The sequence below is a fragment of the Papaver somniferum genome, chromosome 1, assembly GCF_003573695.1.
Source record: "Papaver somniferum cultivar HN1 chromosome 1, ASM357369v1, whole genome shotgun sequence".
NCBI classification, from domain to species: domain Eukaryota; kingdom Viridiplantae; phylum Streptophyta; class Magnoliopsida; order Ranunculales; family Papaveraceae; genus Papaver; species Papaver somniferum.
Window position 1 is genome coordinate 232,938,835 of NC_039358.1, and position 19,572 is coordinate 232,958,406.

At 36.5% G+C, this 19,572-nt stretch overlaps 1 protein-coding gene and 1 long non-coding RNA gene across 19 annotated transcripts; both read right to left on the reverse strand.

The window, feature by feature from the left end:
- Positions 1-5,045: 5,045 nt before the first annotated feature.
- Positions 5,046-8,920, reverse strand: LOC113319083. 18 transcript variants are annotated; one of them, XR_003345116.1, is made up of 8 exons: positions 8,690-8,920; positions 8,465-8,577; positions 8,016-8,183; positions 7,851-7,882; positions 6,971-7,674; positions 6,829-6,870; positions 5,746-6,604; positions 5,046-5,641 (listed from the first exon to the last, which is right to left on the reverse strand). It is a non-coding gene; the product is annotated as an uncharacterized LOC113319083 (long non-coding RNA). The 18 variants fall into 18 exon arrangements; XR_003345108.1 differs by having other exon boundaries at positions 6,971-7,678; XR_003345125.1 differs by having other exon boundaries at positions 7,851-7,904.
- A 3,032-nt stretch (positions 8,921-11,952) lies between these two features.
- On the reverse strand, positions 11,953-17,136 carry LOC113319132 (putative disease resistance protein RGA3). Its single transcript, XM_026567411.1, has 4 exons — positions 13,594-17,136; positions 13,188-13,297; positions 12,973-13,094; positions 11,953-12,646 (listed from the first exon to the last, which is right to left on the reverse strand). The coding sequence occupies exons 1-4, from the start codon at positions 17,063-17,065 to the stop codon at positions 12,262-12,264; spliced, it is 4,089 nt and encodes a 1,362-aa protein (XP_026423196.1). The 5' UTR covers positions 17,066-17,136; the 3' UTR covers positions 11,953-12,261.
- Between the last annotated feature and the right edge of the window lie 2,436 nt (positions 17,137-19,572).

Below are 19,572 nucleotides of genomic sequence, written 5' to 3' on the forward strand. Positions count from 1 at the left end.
GGACTCTCACTTTGGATAAGGGGTAACCTAATTACTAAGGGGTGACCCATTTCCAAGCAGCTGCTAAAGGGACACCAGAACTGGATAAGGGGAGGTCATCTTCATAGTTTCAAACTAAAAAAAATGGCGGGAAAATGCATGCAAGAACTGGCAGATTTTGTGTTCGATCTTGGAGCTGTTTTAGAGCGATTCAATGGGTGTATTTGGTATGTATGGACTCTACAAGACATAAGGGGCCTGTTTAAATCGTCTAGCCCCAGCCAATTGGGCTGGATAAGTCGGAAAAATCACACGAAGTCCAAACAGGGACACGTACTTTCTGTTGAAGTTTCAAAGATTTTTTGAGAGAGTTTTGGGCGAGTCTCACGCTGGATAGACTCTCTATAGTATTATTCAAGTCCTGGGAGAGTCTTGGGGAAAGTTTATAGCTAACAAACGCGTACAGGGAGATGACAGGAGAGATATTCTCTCAACAGCGCAGAGAAGAGAGAAGAAAGAAGAAGTCGGATTCACTCGAGATTTTTGGGGGTTTGATAGCTATATAAGTGTTGTTTCGAGTCATAAGAAGGGTTAGAAAAGTTTAGAGAGAAAGAGGAGAGAGTTCAGAGCCGAAACGAGGAAGATACCATTGATTGTTGCTGCTGCTGCTGCGAGGAGGAAGAACGTGAAGAACAGACTCTCCAAAGCCGTCGTTTATCAACAGTGACATCGACTGTCACCTGTGGGTCGTAGTTCTTCAACGACAACAACACTTCAGCTTTGTCGTTGATTCTGGACGCCTTCTGTGGGTCGCAAAATTCTGTTTTACATCATTTTCTTGTCTTTCTCTTCATTGTAAAACACTTTTGAGCATCAATGAAATATTTTGAGAGGTTTTCCAACATTATGAGCAGCTAAATTCTTGGTGATTGAGGCAATGGAGGATCTATTCACTCATGATTGATTGGTAAATTCTTTTTATAATTTCTTAATTATTTATTTTATTTAATTCACTTGGATCAATAAAAAAAGAGATAAAAATGGTTTTCTTAATTAGTTGTGAATCAGTTTGATGTTTTATGCTTAGAATTAATTCTTTGATAAATCATGCTTAAGGATTACAATTTAATATTTGGACACCTTATAGATTAATAAGTGATTTAATGGAAAAAGAGCTAGATAATAATTATGAAATATTTTTGTAACCAATCAACTTGAAGTAATAGAGAATCCGGAGCCTTAGTCCATTTTAAATCTTGACATCACTCTTTGAAAATTAATTTGCTTTATTTTTATTAAATCAAAAAAAAAAAGTTACCTTCACAAGTTCGAAAAGAACCCCTTTTACCACTATCTACAATCACTATTTGAAAACTATCAAATTTTTGGCGCCGCTGCCGGGGACCTGTGTTTAGTTAGCATTTTTTTTTTAGATTTTTATTATTTTTGTTCTTCTTTACGTTTTTGGTTTTTTTTGTTTCCTTGCAGATTTTTGAAGTTGGAGCGAGAGATAAATTTGCCAAAGCTTGTGGTGATTTACTTAAAGTTTGGGAGCGAAAAGCAAAGCTAAAGGAGCGAAAGAAGAAGAATTTTATTTATTTATTTTGATAAAAAGAGAGAAAAAAAAGAGAGACATTTTTTTTGTAATTTTTTTTTATTAGACTTTCTTTTCTTTTGTATTTTTTTTATGGACTTTGGACATTAATTTTGGGACATTTTATTTTTATTTTTTATACCCTACGGAAGGGTACCCTTAAATATAAACTGTTTGCAGGGAAGGACGACGATTACAATATCGTCTCGGCCCCTCGGGTTCGCACACGGCATAGGAGTCGTGGCCCGAGTCGACTTCAGCGGTTCTTCGCCCGTCTGGCACGGGAGGTAAAATTCTAAACACCCGCGAATCTCCTGCAAGCGGGTTACTGGACTCCTTAAGGTGCTAATTGTTTGAGGACGAACCGGACTGTTTTTATATTCCTAGTAAAGGGCAAGGACTGGACCATATAAGATAAGGGTTCGGATTTCATCACCGCTCCCTTCTTGCCCGCCTTAGGAAAACGAAACCTAAAGCGAACCTAAGCCTAAAATTTGGACTAGAAAGAGACCTATAGGGTATCGAGCTTAACAGGACAATCATTCGAAAAATATTGGTTACTCTTTTAAGCACACCTTGAAGTTCTTGACGGTTACTGCGAGTTGAATGCGTGACTGCGCCGCATTGGATCGGTGAGGTTTTGGGTATCAAAGCTCCGCTGAGCTTCCCTCGCCTCGATTCAACTTGCTTTAACTCGGATTGATTCCAAAGGGGTTTGCTCAAATTGTAACGAATTCCCTTTCGAAGGATTAGAAGCTGGTCTAGAAACAATCTAAGTGGAGCCATCATGCTTGTTGTTTGCTACAAATGAGTGGGGACCAAAAGATAGTTTAGGAAAAAACCTGAAAAAATGGCTACAATGATTGGTTTTCTTAATTTTTGTGAAAACCAAACTTGTCTATTTTTTAAAAACGGAGGGAGTATATTAGTTTACTAACATAGCAATAGAGAGGGGATGATAAAGGAAGTTAAGCTCAAAAATGAAAAAAATTCCATAAGGGAGGGCTTATTATTGGATCCACCCAATGTTGACCGGAAGTCAAATATCATAGACTAAATTAGCTTTCCCTTTAATAAAAGTGACTTTCCCTTTATTAATTATCTTTATTTTCGCCTGGATGGTGTATTTGCAGAAAATCTTTGTATCCCTGACTATTGGTTTGGATCCAAATTTGATCTTCGCGTTAGATCTCCTTCCTTTTACCTTTGTTCTTCTTATATATTTTTATACGATGATAAATCAAGAATAACTATTGCATCTTCTTCGCAAATTGAATTGTTACAGGTGACCCAAGATGGATGTTATCTGTCTCCCTACGAATTGATGTAGCATACGAGCTAAACTAATGCTACTGCTGATAAGTTAATGCGAAATCGCTGCTCCTATGAACATCAGTAATCAGAATTTGAGAGAAAGATGAACCCTAAATCAGTACAGAAGTTGGCAGTAGTTCCTGAATCTTTCACATAGGTTTGTAAAGCAAGACTGATTGATTACAAATCTGTAAAAACTGATTTTGAATCAAGGTTTTGAAGGAAAAGGTCAGGATTTTGAGAAGAAAAAGCTATGACTTGTATGGAGAAACTTTTGAGATTTTCCTTTTAGCTCAGAGATTGTTGTTCTTAACGGTGAAACAAGAAGTAAAAGGGCAAAAATCATCTCAGAAAATCTTCCTTGGTTCTTTCACCATAGCAACCAAAATCTTCTCTCTTTTCAAATATCTAAAACTCCAAAACGTGTTTTGTTGACTGAACTCAAAAATCCAATGAAGTACCCACAGTAACTGGTTTTGTGAGAAATTTTTTGAATCACCAAGTTACAGGGAGGATTATCCTCCCTGTTTCTAGTGCCAAAATGTAGTTACGAGTTTTCCTATAACTACACCCATATGATGATTTCTAGATCTAAACTTAATGAACATGAAAATGAAGATAAAAGTTACATTAAAATGATGATTACTATGAGTATGAAGCTACATTAAATTTACCTGGAGACTCCCTTAAATGGTTACATGGAACTCTAACTCTAAGTGGTGGTGATGGATGAAAAGGAAGAAGAAGGAGATGTTTTTTTGGTGTATGTGTTCTCTCTCTCCCTCTCTACTGATTTCTCTCATACAAAATGTCTCTCCTAAAATTAATCTCTCCTTTACAATATGGTTTACACAGTATAAGACAACCAAGACTCACATGCGAACTATACTTACCGATTCCTTCCTCTTCAATTTGTCTTCTAGTAATTATTGCATGTTCGTGCTTGAGATTGTTTCTTCGCACTTCCTTGATGAAGTTGGCCTTCCTCACGTGATTGCTTTTCGCCTTATTTGTCTTGTGCGATATTTCGCCCCTACACGTGCGGGTCGTCCAAATGTTGGGGCATAAAGTTATGAAATTCTATTTTCACTGTTTGGTACTGATTAATGGAATGTTACGAGGATTAATTATCCATATTAATACTAATATTTCATCTTACAAATTTTGTTTAGTCTTTCTTTATTAGAAGCGATTACATTTTGTTTCGTATTTATTGCCCATTTTGAATAATTAATTAGTTGCAACTCATCCTTATAGTACTTCTCTAATGATTCCTCTAATTCCCGTCATTAATAAATAAATAAATAATATGATTTCAGGTGATTTTCCTCTATTCTGGTTAAAAGCCGAATCAAGCTCCCTCCCTTGAGCTTCTGGCCCACTTAAGAAAAATAAACCAATATAATTTTTGGATTGTGAAATTTTTTCGGTATTACTTTGTGGCACACAAGTAGATACCAAAACTCGTACACTACGAAACACCTTTTCTACATCACCGGTGATTACAAACCCTAATCTTCTTTTCTCTTTAATAGTTTCACCATGGACAATCGTTGGCTTAACCGATCCAATCTACGATGGGACCTTCTCAGATCGAAATATTTTCTCTTTTCCCACAGCCGGCTTTCACGTGTCTTACTCTTGTTTCGGTTGTTTGTATGCAAAAGCTTCTCTCATTGTTGCTTCATCTAGTTTTACGCCTGTTTTTGATCCACTATCCATTACCAACGGTGTACGGTGAAAATTTTGTCAAGTCTGTTTCCCTTTTTAATGTTCTGGTTTGTTTCAGTCATTTTTGACTGCACATTAAAAGTAACATGGAATGATGGGAGAGATCGCAAAGATTTCGTTCTATAAGTATTTGGCCATCCGCATGTTCCACATTCGATGTCTCTCTACGTATACTTTAGTCTGGTATTCATGTCGTTACCTTGTTATACAGATGTAGTGCGTTTTGATCCACCATCTCTATTTGTCATTTTATTTTTTTGTAACGTCTGCTGCCATTTACGGAGGGTTTCTTTTATTTGTAGAGCGCCTGAATCTTTTATTTTATAAATTACATTAACACCCTCATTTGGTTTTGTTTAAAATGGGCGTATGGCAAATGATGCATTCCAGGAAAAACAATTTAACTATATGTGACAGCAGGCATCCGTTTATGTCATACATAATATGTAATTAATTAAATAAGACACTAAAAGGTCCATAGAAAGCACAACAAATTCAGTTAGTGTGATCCATTTATTGTCGTTCATTGCGTAAAGGTCCTAAAGGAGCAAATGCCCAACACAAATATAAACTATATCTTTGTAAACAGAAGAGAGCCTGAACTCCTAGTTTAGTGCTCATTAAACGTCTTCGGTCCAGTTGTTTCATTGGTTCCAGCATTTGGGCTGCTGGTATCATTGCCGTTCCCCATTTTCCTAATGTCTCTGCCACCCTTTCATTGATGTCATGTTTTTACCTTGTTCTGGAAAACATCATCTTTGACCGAAGGAAAATATCACGTTGGACGCTTTACCTGGACCTTACTTTCTCTGAAAACAACGTTAAATGCCATGTCCATTTACTTGCCAGGCACAATTTGATGATGGACGTGTTGTGGAGAAAAATATTTGTCCAACAGAGGTGCATAATTGAGTAAAAATTTGGCCTTTCCTTCAAACTCATTGCACCTTTTTTGAAGGTCTTGGAGGCATCCATTCAACATGTTGTACGGTCTGGTACGCCTGAGGTGGAAATTTGTTGCCCCTGTGGAACCAAGTAAGCACATGCCCATCAGTCGCATAAACAGACAAAATAGAAACATACATGAGATTTCATCTCAGGTAACCTGTTGTGTCGACAGATATTACCTTTGAATTATTTCATTAGAATTAATACTGTTGTACAGATGGTTGGCTTAGTGTGGCCGGGAAGTATTCATTTCTTGTACACCTACACCCATTTGGCCTGCATGTCTGGTTTTACATGAATTGCAGTATATTCTTCTCCTCCAAACTAATTGAACCTTTTTTACGGCACTTCATGGTGGCCACTCAACTTGGTGAATGGAGTTTGATATGTATTGTGGTGGAACTTGGTTTGATCTTTGGAACAGAATAATTACATGCATGTCAGTTGTGTAAACAAAGTATATGAAGACACATAAGAGACTTCGTTTGAGGTAACATTTTGTGCCAGCAGGCAGCAGATCTTAACTTTAGGATGGATCATGCGAGTTGATAATGCTACACAGATGGCTGGCTACATTTGCTTTGTTGAACTTGTACACCCATCTAGGTGGTGCGCCGTTGGTATCCCAAAAACTGTGGTATATTTAATTAATAAACAATAATTAAATAAACAGGGTCTCACATGTTGTAACAACATTCCGGAAGTTAGGATTCATAGAGTGTGGAAATAACAGCGATGGCACAATTCTGCAACTGATATCGTAACTCAAGCTCAGATCTCTTTCTAAAATGAACCTAATCTAGAAAAGACGTATAAAAGCAAGCAGTGTAAAGGTTTACTCCCACTGAACAAACTCAATTACTCTAAAGTTAATGAATCTATCATATTCATTAAAAAATATACAGATGAAAAGCTGCCTCATCCACTCCAAGTAAAAGCTCAAAAATGCACGTAAAAGTCAGAAAAAAATGAGTTGGTGTAATTACCTAAGGCTGCTACCGCGAGTGTGATAAAATGACCATTTTGCATACCTTAGAACTGAAACAAAACCAAAACAAATATGTTAGTAGATTGGTTAATGCACGGAAATCAAACCTACCCTTGTCATTTATCCTTTATGCAACTTCAATGAAGGCTTATACCCTAGAATTCGAAATTTATATAAATTTTCACACTTATACAGATGACCAATTGAAGTAGAACAGAGATGGGTCCGAGAAACTAAGAAAATATCATTGCCCAAAACTCTAATTTCATCATACCTTGCCTTTCAGTAGTTGACCTGTTTCTGAAAGCCATCCAGTCTAGACAAAAAAAGGAGAAAGAGAAGAAACATGAGATGCAATCATACATATTCAAACAGACAACATAAAAATGAAATATATAAAGTAGAAAAATTTAGACCTTAAAAACAGCAACTGCGTCAAATATACAGCTGATTTCACTATAGATGTTACAAGGTAAATCTCGACAAACAGTTTAGCATCTTCAGAAGGTTCAGTGTAAGCCTCTTCACTACTTTCTTCCTCTAGAAACCCTTCATCTCCGATAGGATTCTCAACTCCATCGCCATCTTTATATGAGCAAAATATGAAGCAATAACGTTTACCATCTTTGAAGAACAAATCTTGTTTGACTGCAAAACATTATTATGTCATAATTAAATCCCAAATCCATCCTTGGGGTTCAAACCAAAACAAAACCATTATCGAATCCCCCAAACACAACAAAAAAAATCCATAAAATATATAAGATCACATATTAGTATGCGGAATATGGAAGAGCCGAAGAGGAGAATGGAGAGATGTTGCAGAGAGAGATGTGAATGGAAAGGGGTATGTGAGGTGAATCGTTTGGAGGTTGACAAATGAAACATGTGTGATGGAGAGGAGTTAATCTCCATGGACTATCCTTAATCGTGCGTGTGGAACAATTCCCATATTCCCATAGACGGTAAGCAAGAAATTGATTGTTGGCATATTTAGACATGGACCATTTTGCTCAATGATTTATTTCTTCAATCCAACAATTGAATACCAAGAACTTATATAACGCAAATCATAGAAAGTTCTATTGACATATCGATACATGGTGGTTTGTCTCGGAATCTGTCTGCATCAAACATAAAGTCAATCAGAATAAACATTCTGGAAAAATAACAAATAAAAGCAACAATAAATTGAAAATAAAGCTCAAAATTCCCAATGGTCGACGAAACCATTAGGTTTGCAAAAGATTAGTTTAATAAATATATGAATATAAAGAGTGATAGTGAGAGAGATACATGATTTGGAGATGAGATAGCTTCTTGAATCTCTGAAAGGGTGCATTTTTTCCTCTTAATAAAAATTAAAGAAATAACCCATCAAAGCAACACCTTCACTTACAGAAATCCTAAGTTAATGATAACTTTAAATAAAAGAGTTTGTATAAAAAATCAACAACTTACCCAAAAAAATTATGTTCATCTAGAATTCCAGTCAAATTCAGATTTTCCACGCTCATCCAACCCTAGTTCCACATCAGAGCAATCTCCATCATCACCTTCTAGTTTTAGCAGCAACAGTATGGGTCTGGTTTCCCCAACAGCTGAGAAACCAATCTTCAAATCAGATCACTGAATGGGTTCAAGAAATGAAAAGCGAGAGTTATCAGGACCATGAGCAATTCCTAATTTTTCTTTGTTTATTATCGTGGTTAGAATCTAAAACGCAAGGGGTATTAATGCACGTAAGTTAGATCTGCAGGATTCACCTTAGCCGTAGATTTATGTATGTCAGGATGAAATCCTGACCCATCACTATTCCATCAAAACTTACAACGTCGATGAAACAAAATCCAATTCATCAAATCAATTCTATTAAACAACCAAGAGAAAACAAAAGAAGGAATATTTACCATATCCTTGATTCACAGACGGGGGTTTGATATTTCAATTCTTCTGAGTTTTTTAATTCCTAGGGTTTGAGCCCATCTTTCTTCGGTGCTCCAACATGAGGACATATTTACATCTGGATGCACGAACAAAAATAAAATTATACAATTAATCAAATATTTCATACAAATAACGAACCAAAATTTGAATCTTCAGGGATCGGAGAACTAAGACTCACAAAATCATACCCGTAATTGGAGTTTTATTCAAAATAAAATCTGACTGATCTTCCTTGGGAACTAAACCCAAACTCAAAATCATGAAGAACATCCACATGATAAACAAAATAATCCTAAAAAATGGAACCTGTGTGTTTCATGGTTAATGATTAAAGGCAGGAAGACGAAGAAATTGAATATCAGGTTTTAGAAGCCGTGGATAACGAAGAATTCGTTGGTGGAGGATTTTGGCACTGAAATGGCGAGAGAGACGATAGGGCGTACACGGTTACTCATTCCTCCCTTTAAAAGCTAAGGCACGCGTGCGAAAAATGGGTGTGGTCTGGACAACCACAGCCATGGATTTATCTTTTTCAAAGACAAATCCTGACCACCACTTACACAGGCAAATTTAGTCAAACTGTGCTTTATATTCTTGATAACAATAATAATATGATTTCAGGTGATTTTCCTCTGCGGTGGTTAAAAGCTGAATCAAGCTCTCTTTCTAGAACTTCTGGCCCCACTTAAGAAAAATAAACCATCAAAATATCATGTAAGAATAACTAAACTAGCTGTGAGACAACATCGTATACACTAATAAAGTTCACAAGTTCGTAACCTCTTACAAAGATTAAGTTCAGCATCTTGAAACATTTGTTTACCATATAACTCTTTAAAATCACATACGTATAAAAAAACAAAATACTTAAAAACATCCCCTTGAAGCACACAAGCTATTTATAAAACGATTTTATCCCTGACTTTGGCGAATATCAAGATAAACATACATACAGTGACGGAGCCACATGTTACTTGTGGGTGGCCATGGCCACCCCAAGATTTTCAAAATCCAATACCACTATACGTATACTCCATGGTTCCATTTTTACAAGCTAATGTTTATGGCCCCTCCAACATTTGAATCTTGGGTTCGCCACTTCATACATACTACCACTACCCGCCGCGATTCACATAATAATTTTAATATAGATGTAGCCCTGATCTCGAGGATTAACAAAAATACCACTTTCCTGTAATCACTGCCCATCGTGACGCCCAAGTTATTCACATCAAACTTGAGTCCTTGATCTCGGCGAAAGATAACGAAACATACAAGTCATCACTGACCAACGGTCTCGCACACATGTAGCCCTGCTCTCGGCAATAACAACAACAAACCTCTTCCCACTATGACTCACATTCAATTGCATTATGAATGTATCCTTTATCTCGGCCACCGTAACATATTGAAATCATCCAAGCACTAATGCACAAACCAAATATAGAATATACATCAAACATAAGAATTCAACTTGAACTACCTAATTTTTCTCCGTTAATAACATTGTTTTAATTACTTGATAGATGTGAAAATTTTATTGAGAACTCACATAAACATACCATACAATGTATACAAAATTAAGAACATTTCTACGATCGAGTTCCAAGGTACAAAGCACACAAGAGACATGATCTAGGGTTGAAATCGGTACATGAAGTCAACAATATATGAGTTTCAGAGGTACCTACCTATGTCATATCCTCTTGAGATTTTTACATATTGTTAATAACATAATACGTAAACACATATTAAAAATAAAACAAAATCTAACGGTTGGTACTACTTGGCATCAGAATTCTGCAGAAACGTAGTTCATAAAATCAATTGATTCGGAGTGTTAACAGTGTCCGATCATCTTCAAAATTTAACCCAAGACATATGAGATACTCAATTAAAACATATTCAAAATCCATCCCTAACCAACTGTTGAAACTCTATTTACAGGCCAAGGATACAATGATTTATGATTTTTCCTATGAACATTTATGAACTACCATGATCATTTAAAAGCTTCAATAACCAAAATCAAACTGATAAAGAAAGAATAAACTTTCCTCTTGATGAAGATGAAACAAGAAGCAAACCAATCAATAAGAAGAGCAATCAAAGAGAAATCAAACATCATCCTAGCCGCAACTCTTTTTCCCTTTTCACCTCGCAGATCACTTATCCTCTATATTTATAGTGTTTTTGTTCTTCTACGATAAAACTATGTTTTTAGGTTTTCTTAAAAACCTAAACATCTTGTAAGCCCAAACTACCTTATGATAAGGGCCGCCAACCAAGCCAATAGTACACACATTATCTTTTAACATTACTACAACTCTACAAATTATAGATTTTAGATAATACTTCATAAATATTAAGTAATGAGGTATTACAGTGTGAAAAGAAGATAATTAGTTGTTGTGTAAACGATGCATATCAGGCACGGTCCATGTTTGTTATGGTAAAAAAGTACACGAAGAGAGAGTTCAATCTTGTAAAATTTAGGGACATGCATACTGGGTCAACATGTAAGGAAAAAGATAATGGCCCCCCCTATGATGTTGAGGTTTGTGCTACTGCTGCCTCTTATATGTTATACATGCTAGGGGCTTGTGTATTTCCGGATAATAGAGGAAACAGGGTCAACGTCACCTACCATCAGCTCTTACATCCTTTGGAAGAGGTGAATAAGTACTCGTGGGGGACTTCCATAATAGCATACTTGATTGGACAACTAATAAAGGCATATATGAAACGAACTTCTCAAGTGAACGCGAATTTGGATTTACTCCAATTAAGTAACAGGAAGTGTGATCATATTTATTTTTTGTATGAATTTTTATTTTATTTTCAATATTTTGGTACGATGAAAACTTGTTTTATTATCTTGATGTTTGTATGGGTGCGTATTTACATCATTTTCCTTTATTATTCAAAGACAACGAAAACGTCAAAGTGAACAAGGAATGAACCTAGTGATAAACCAAGAAAAACCCGATACATACTTGTTGATTAGGGGTCAGAGGAAGTCCATGTTGTTAGACATGCGCCAAAGATTGGGCAACATGACATCGAAAGATATTATCTTTGATCCTCATAGGGAAGGTAGAATGAATGGTAGGCAAGATGTCACATTTTAGTATGACCCTTTGTTTCATCCTACCATATATTCAATATGTGATCCATCCAGAGTAATGCGACAGCTTGGGTATACTCAAGATTCACCCGTGATGATTAAGTACCAAAATTTAAGGTGAAAAGGGAAAATTGCAAGTCCGAAAATTCTAAGATTCGGGTGGTTTACGAACCTAAATAAGAGATAAGTTGGACGAGGTCTTGGCATTTTCTGGTAGTGCAATATCCCTCGTCACCAAAATTCTGGTGTCTTGTGTTTTCCTCTTCTGCATTATATTGTTTATTTTTATAATAGAAATATGTACAAGTATTAGTTTAAGTCCTTATCGTTAGAGATCAAACCTTTGTTATTGTTGAATTCGTATTTTGAGAGATAAATTACAGATTTCCTGCTTGGATCTTCATTATTTTAATGCAATTAGATTGATCTTGAATATTGATTTACTGATAAAGACTAAAAATGTTACATTTAATAGAGGTTCAATACAACAAAAACAGGACAAAAGAAAAAAAAAATAAAAAAAAAACAACCAAATTGGTCACCCCAAATAAGAGAAGAATGAAAGAGTAATAAAAGAGCCCCGAGCGATAAAAGAAAAAGAAACAAAGACGACCTTACTTGGGAGCGAATTTCTTATTTCTTAGGTCGAACAATGGCACCTTCGATTACAAATCCTCTTTTCCACAACTGATCTACGTGTTCAAACATCATAAAGTGAACGATTCTTTCTTCGTCACCAGGCTGTTGCGGTGTTTCAAAGTCTCCAACGTGAATCTCGATCCACTTTGATTTCGGCATGGTTTCCAAGCTCACTTTCTGAACAAGTTTTTGTCCATTTGGGAGTACTAGCCAAAGGTTCACAGGAGTGCCCCATCCGCAGCTCCATTCTTCAAACATCATCACTACAAATACGACCTCATAATTTACTCCAGGGTTGAGTTTTGACATGTCTATTTTCCCCTCCACGTGCAGCCAAGACACCTGTATTAGACTAGGAACTTCAATCTCCCCATCGCCACTGAACGAATTAAAACATATTCAGAAGATTAATCTACAAAATAAAAGAAGAGTACTCTAGAAAATAATTAGTTTCTAATTAAATGTTATCTCGGCCACACAAAATAATACAGTATACCTTTTATATAAGAAAATGTTTCCAAAAAAGAGTTATACGAAAATTCTGAAAAATGATTTTACAAAAAAAATAAAATAATAATAAATAAATAAAAAGAAGTCGAGATTCGACTCGGTGCGAATCGGATTAAAAATCATCCGAGTCGTAGCATGTTCGGGTTTTCAAAATCTGTTAACTAGTGTCGATCTCGTAACTCAATTTTCTCTCACCTTGCTGATGGCTCTATTTTTGAAAGCCATCTCCAGTAACGTGTGTCCTGCCCCCATTCGATATATAAACTCCTTGGAAACAACATGAAGCAGTAGCGGCCAGAAATGTCAATCCAGCATTTCTGAATATAAAAGATAGAAGGGTTGATACAAATTAATCTCCTATATGAACAGAAGGAACTTGTATTAGTTAGTGGGATTTATTTTTGACTCGCCTCTTTGAATTGATTTGCGAAGATCCCAGACCTCCTACGCTCAAGGAGCTCTTCGTTCATGGCTGCATCCCGTGTAATTTCGTCATCCACTAGGGGAGATGATCTGCCAACTGAATATTCGGCCGACAATGGAAAACGAGGGAAACAATCAGCCAATAAGTAATCATTTTCTGAAGTCAGTCACGATGTTGGACACAATCCCCAGCATCCGGGAAACCACTAGAACAGTTTTGATAATTTTTCTCAAACATCAGGTTGTTTATGCAATGAGATAAAATCTTGTCCTTCTAAGAAAACAAATCTAATTGGTTTCATGACTAAAGTACGATATTAACGTATTGTAAACATATCTCCATATTGATTTCAAAAGAAAAAAAGAAAGAAAAAAGAGATGAGACGAGAATACCTTGTTTGAGACGTGCAACCTTATGCCATTCTTCTTTGCCACAACAACGGCAACATCTTTTGAGCAATAGTGGACAATCCCTGATGTTTAAGACTTCTAGGGAGGTTAGGCGTAGCATCTGTTCTTCAGAAGGAAGATACTTCAGCCTGCTGCAACATTCTATTCCCAAGGTTTGAAGGGAAGATAATTCGCCAAACCACTCAGGCAAACCCAACAGACAAGGGAAATCTTTTATACTGAGAAGCTCTAATGAAGTGAGGAGTTGAAGTTGGTCTGGCAACACATCATCCAGTAGAGTAGGCCACCCGCATATCTTTAATTCACGGAGGGAAATGAAGTATTGTTCACCATCAGATCCGGTGGCTGCTGGAAATGGAAAAGATATCAAGTCTTCTGAAAATCCACCAATGATCAGCGTCTGAAGTGCCGGGAGGTATTGTATACCGTCTGGCAATGATTTAAGACTTTCACACCCTTCAATGGCCAAATAGGTCAGAGAAATAAATCCCCTCAAGTCTGCCGGAAAAAACGTTAAAGAAGGGCATCTCAAAATTTCTATCTTCGAAAGAAAGTTGTTAGAAGTATCATCTGGTTGACGATGTTGTTGCTCCTCATCATCTGGAAGAAAGCCTGCAAACTCTTTACAATCACGGACCACCAAAGTCTGCAGAACGTTATTGCCTCCCCGAATCAATTTTAGAGGTAGAGATGTAAGGTGGGAAGAACTAATCAGCTTAATCTCAAAATCTAACTTTTTGAGAGATCGGAAACTTGTTGGTGTGGTTAATAACTGATTGCAATCGAGGATCTTCAACGATTCAAGGCAAGGGAAACTAGATGTTGATGACTGCTGGTCTCCTAACCATTCTTCTAGATTGTAAAAAGAACGTAAATAAAGCTTTACCAAAGAAGGGAATGATGCTGCTCCATTGCTTTGATAGAACTCACCACCAATTTGTTTGATTGCTCCCATTCTTTCCATATAAAGAGATCTAAGTGATTGTAGTCGTCCAAGTGCAGGAAGATGCTCACAATTAACACAATCATATAGAGTAATATTTACCAAATTTGGAAGATGCAGGGAAGTACTCATCATCCATGCTGGGAACTCTGAACCACCAAAATACAATATTGTTAACTCTTTTAGATTTGGGTGAGGTTGGAGGCCCTTCAGCACCACATTATCTTTGTTGCATTTATCAGAAGTATTACAAATCGCTGAATCCCAACGTAGGTGTAAGTGTATAATATCCTTCTTCCCCTTCAAATTTGCTTTCCTTGCATCTGTTACCCTTTCCAAATTTGTAATAATCAGTTTACCTCCAAGGAGATTTAGACGTTCCAATTCTTCTATACCATAACCTTTGCCTATTCCCACAACGAATACGGATAATTTCTTAAGCTTACTGAATCTGCTTACTTCTCTTGGCGTTTGATTGTACACATCAGGTCTATCACTGAATACGAGATATTCCAAACCGATCAGCTTTCTCATGTCTTTGGGAAGCTCTTTTAAATTACATCCTGTGAGGATCAAAGTTTGTAAATTGTAGAGCTGACGGAAAGAAGCAGGGAAAGTATGAATTCTAGTATGTGAGATATCAAGATACCGAAGGTGCTTTAATTTGGAAATTGATTGAGGCAACTCTTCAACTCCTGTGTGACTTAGATTTAAAACCCTTAGCAAACTCAAGCTGAAGATTTTCTTGGCCCAGGCACCATTACCTTGGATTTCATAGTCGAGGGGACAAAAAGAAACAAATGTTCGCACATTGGAGGCTTCATAAATCTCCGAGGGGATTGCTGAGACATCTTTATCAAGCACTTGTAACCCTAAGTGACGAAATTTATCACATTGCATATTAACTTCTTGATCATCTTCTTTACTACTTACCATCACAGTCTGAGATTCACTCCCAGCAATTAATATTGCAAGATCGTGCACAAGATCATGCATTCTGCATGACTTGATATCCCCCCATTTGTTCCTATGCTCATCCTGGAAAAAAGAGTTGAGCAACAAGTTTTTGAAGTAATCGTTACCTACAGTTACTGGAGATGCATTTGAGGAATTTGCTTCCCAGGGACTGATAAGGAATCCTTCTGCCATCCACATTCTGATAAGTTCTTTCTTCATAAAATAATGACCCTTGGGAAAAATTGAACAATACGAAAAGCATCGTTTCACATATGGTGATAAGTGATCGTAACTCAACTTCAATATCGACATGATCTTATTTTCGCCGGCTGGGAGATTCCAAATTTGGCTGTTTAAGATAGATAACCATTCTGACTTATCTTTTTTAGAGTAGAGCAAACCCCCGAGAGTCTTTGCAACTAGAGGAATACCTCCACACTTTCTCGCAATTTGCTTCCCTATGCTGATCAGATCTGGGTCCTTGCATTCCCAATTTTCACCTCCATGCGCAAATGCCATATTCTCAAAAATAGACCAACAATCATTTTCGGGTAGACCTTGTAATTGGTAGATCATGTATCGACAATCCTTCATCGGATGGATGGGTTCAGCACTTCGCATAGTCATAAGAATCTTACTTCCATTGCCACTCATAGACAAAATATCTTTTAGCAACTGCTCTACATCGATGCCACGGTTGCCATTTTTTATCCATACATCATCAAGTACTATCAGGCATTTCCCCTTGAGTTTCTCTTTCAGGCGATTTTTGATGGTCTCCAAGCTTGATGTGGTTTCTTTATTGGATTCCAAGAGGTCACAGAATATCTCCTTGGCGTCTGATTTTTGGGAAACAGAAACCCAAATTTTGAGTTTAAAATAATCTTCGTTATTAACAGCTAGTTCCTTCAACACCAATTGAGCAAGTGTGGTCTTGCCAATCCCTCCCATACCAGAAATGCGAACAACAGAATCACTTTCTTGTTTTAATAAATCTAATATTTTTGATATATCATCTATCCTTCCCACAATAGCAGACGAATCATTAACATCCGAAGATGTTTCTGATCTTTTCTCATTCATTACAGTAATATGACGACCAGAAGTAGTACCCAGCTGATTAAGGAATTTGAATTTCTCCATAACTTGTGTGATTTCATCCAACTTTCTATTGACATCTTTAATTTTATGAGCCATCTTATTCTTATATCCAAATCCAAATTGCTTCGGGGGAAATAATCGCAAGATGTTTCTCTCATTTTCCAATTTAAGCCCAAGATCTTCACATTGAAGTTCGTCCAAAATGTCGTCAGCATCATGAGCGACATCTTTGAGTTTTTTCAACCAGAGTCTCACTAACCGATCATTTTCTATTTGTCGCTTCTCAGCATCGCCCAACACAGCTTCAATTAGCTCCAATGTCTCAGAAAGCTTTTCCAGTTTATCCTTGAAACCCCTGACAAGAGCAATCTCGCCGGAACAATAATTTGACATTTTGGTGATTAATAACTTGACTATAGGGGATACAAAAACTGTAGCCACAACTGTCTCCATTTGTGGATTCGTTTGTTTTCTGTATGACTGAAAAAAGTTTTTTAAGATAAGCCTCTCTCTGTTTTTCTTTGCTCGAGTATATTTCTTTATCTGAATGACTGAACAGCGGGAGAGGGGAGTATATATAACTTATAATGAAAGAGAATTTCAACTGCTGTGGAGTAAGGCTTTCGTGCTAATACGTAATACCAAAATATAGAATTGTTACATGTATGTATAATATTATCCTACTCTTTTAACACAAAATTGTAAAATCAATTTATAATTGATGTTGGCTTTCGTTTATTATCTTAGGGGTAGTATCGGTCGATACGGTTATATTGACATAATCTTCATATTTTAGCGCCATTTTTTTTACTGAGCCCAACCGGCAATGTATTTGAAGCTAATTGTTTGGTGACATGTTCTTCTTATAAGTGTCTACATGCCAACCAAAAATGAGCACTCTGAGATGTATAAAGGCACCATCTATGATTCTGAATATCAGCCGTTGAAGATTAACGGTTAAAATTAAAATTTATGGATGGTGAAGTTTCGTATTTCGGAATATTTTCATTTTTGATAGGAATGTAGAGTTTTATATGAGGAACATGTCACCAAAAAATTAGCTTCAAATTCATTGTCGGTTGGACTCAATAAAAAATGGAACTAAAATGTGAAGATTATATCAATATATTATACAACCATGTCAAGGGATCCTACCCCATTATCTATATACATATGTTACATTTAGTGCCCAACTTATGAAACTGACCACATATATACCACTAATCATTTTTAGACCCACATTTGGACAATCTCCATCCGAAACTTGACTAATCCCGTGTTTTTAAAGGAGTAAAACATGTCAGCTCACCACATCTTAGCCTAGGAAGTCATGTGGTGAGCGTGTTGCGTGCTATGTTATGTTCTGCCCTTATGGCGTATTGTGTCGTGCTACACTAGAGGGCGTGTTGTGTCGTGTTGGACCAGAGAAATAATTGTGTTGTGTCGTTGTTTTGAGTTATCACACTAACTGTGTGTTTTCTAAAGAAAATATTTTTCAGATATTTTAGACACTGTATAACTATTATAGGAACAAATTAAAATGTAATGTATTGTAGTATTTTATGCATGTTATGACGTGCTTTCTTTACGTGTCGTGATGGGATGTGTTGGGCGACGTATAATGTTGATGTGCCTATTGAAGAACACAACACACTAAGAGAACATGTTGTGTAGGTACATAAAACATATATACTCGCCAGGTGTAAAGCCGAGAGGGGACGAAATCCATGAACCAAATATCGTCAGAAGATATTATTGCTGAATATATAGACAAAGCATTTATTACGGGATTGAGAAGTCTAATCAAATGTCAGAGGAACTTTAGTGAAAATAGAAGTTACGAAGTGCAAGACACGAAGTCACCAAACGATCCCTACGAGGATTATAATTCCTCTGATTTAACAAAGAGGGAATATCAAAGCGAATAGAAGAAGTTCCAAGTGTTAGAGCACTGCTCGGTCGAACTCGCAACCGTTTCTATTTCAAGCTTGTTGTCATGTTTAGTTGCCATAACTATAATTCTTGATTTCTAGTCTACTTATAGCTAAGTCTCTCGGATAATGATATATAGAAAGTGTAGTTGAGCATTAGAATTCACGACGTTCATCGATTGAAGATGAAGAACTACTAAGGGGAGCTTGTGGAATTTCATCAACAAAAGGTATGTGGAGACTTGAACTCATCTATCACTCAAAAGTCTATCTACTTTATCTCCTATTTGAGACAAAAGTTGTATGGCTATATAGACTTCGGTTATACACATTTGATATTTCGAGCTGAGTTTAAATCGGTTACATATTTCTCGAAATATGTGTTGATAAGATTTTGCTTCAACCAAGTTCATTTTATATTCTTGACGAAAGTCAAAAGATGATCATGTGAAAATCGCCTGGCAACATCTTATATGATTTGTGTGTGACAGTCATTTGATGTACCCTTGGAGTGTTTCGTATTGATCATTCGATCACTTGAAGATTGCTTTGAAGCGAATAGTTTGTGTAAGACATCTATTTTAGTCTTCCGAGCCTTGCATATTTAGGGACCCCAAAATAATTAGGGGAAACTAATAAAACAAAATAGGGTCACCCAAACTTAAAATGAATCCACCCCTTATCTCCTATTTTCACAATGCCGCTTTTACCCTTGATGAAAAAGCGGGGGTCTAACAACCTCACCCAATATTTCGCTTAGCAATATGTATGGACTAACTCCAATATACTTTTAAGAGAATCAACTAGACAGTTAGACTCAATCTTAATAAAAATTATATCAAAGAGTTCTATCTCAATTTCTCGATTCAATCCTTACTCAAGCAAATAGAAATATGCGAGTCTAATTGAATACAAGAGAAATTAACTTGAATGGTACCAAATACCAATGTTCAAGGATCAATCAATTTAAATCAACAACCAAAGGTTGCATTTACCAATTGATCGATTCAACGCACAACCTGTGATATT

What these genes read in the sequence shown, in the direction of transcription:
- LOC113319132 (XM_026567411.1), bottom strand. Translation starts at nt 17,065, where the DNA reads ATGGAGACAGTTGTGGCTACAGTTTTTGTATCCCCTATAGTCAAGTTA. An exon ending in TCGCAAATCAATTCAAAGAG is followed by an intron (nt 13,095 to 13,187) that starts GCGAGTCAAAAA and finishes TTTTATATTCAG; the next exon opens with AAATGCTGGATTGACATTTC. An exon ending in AAAATAGAGCCATCAGCAAG is followed by an intron (nt 12,647 to 12,972) that starts GTGAGAGAAAAT and finishes TAATTCGTTCAG; the next exon opens with TGGCGATGGGGAGATTGAAG.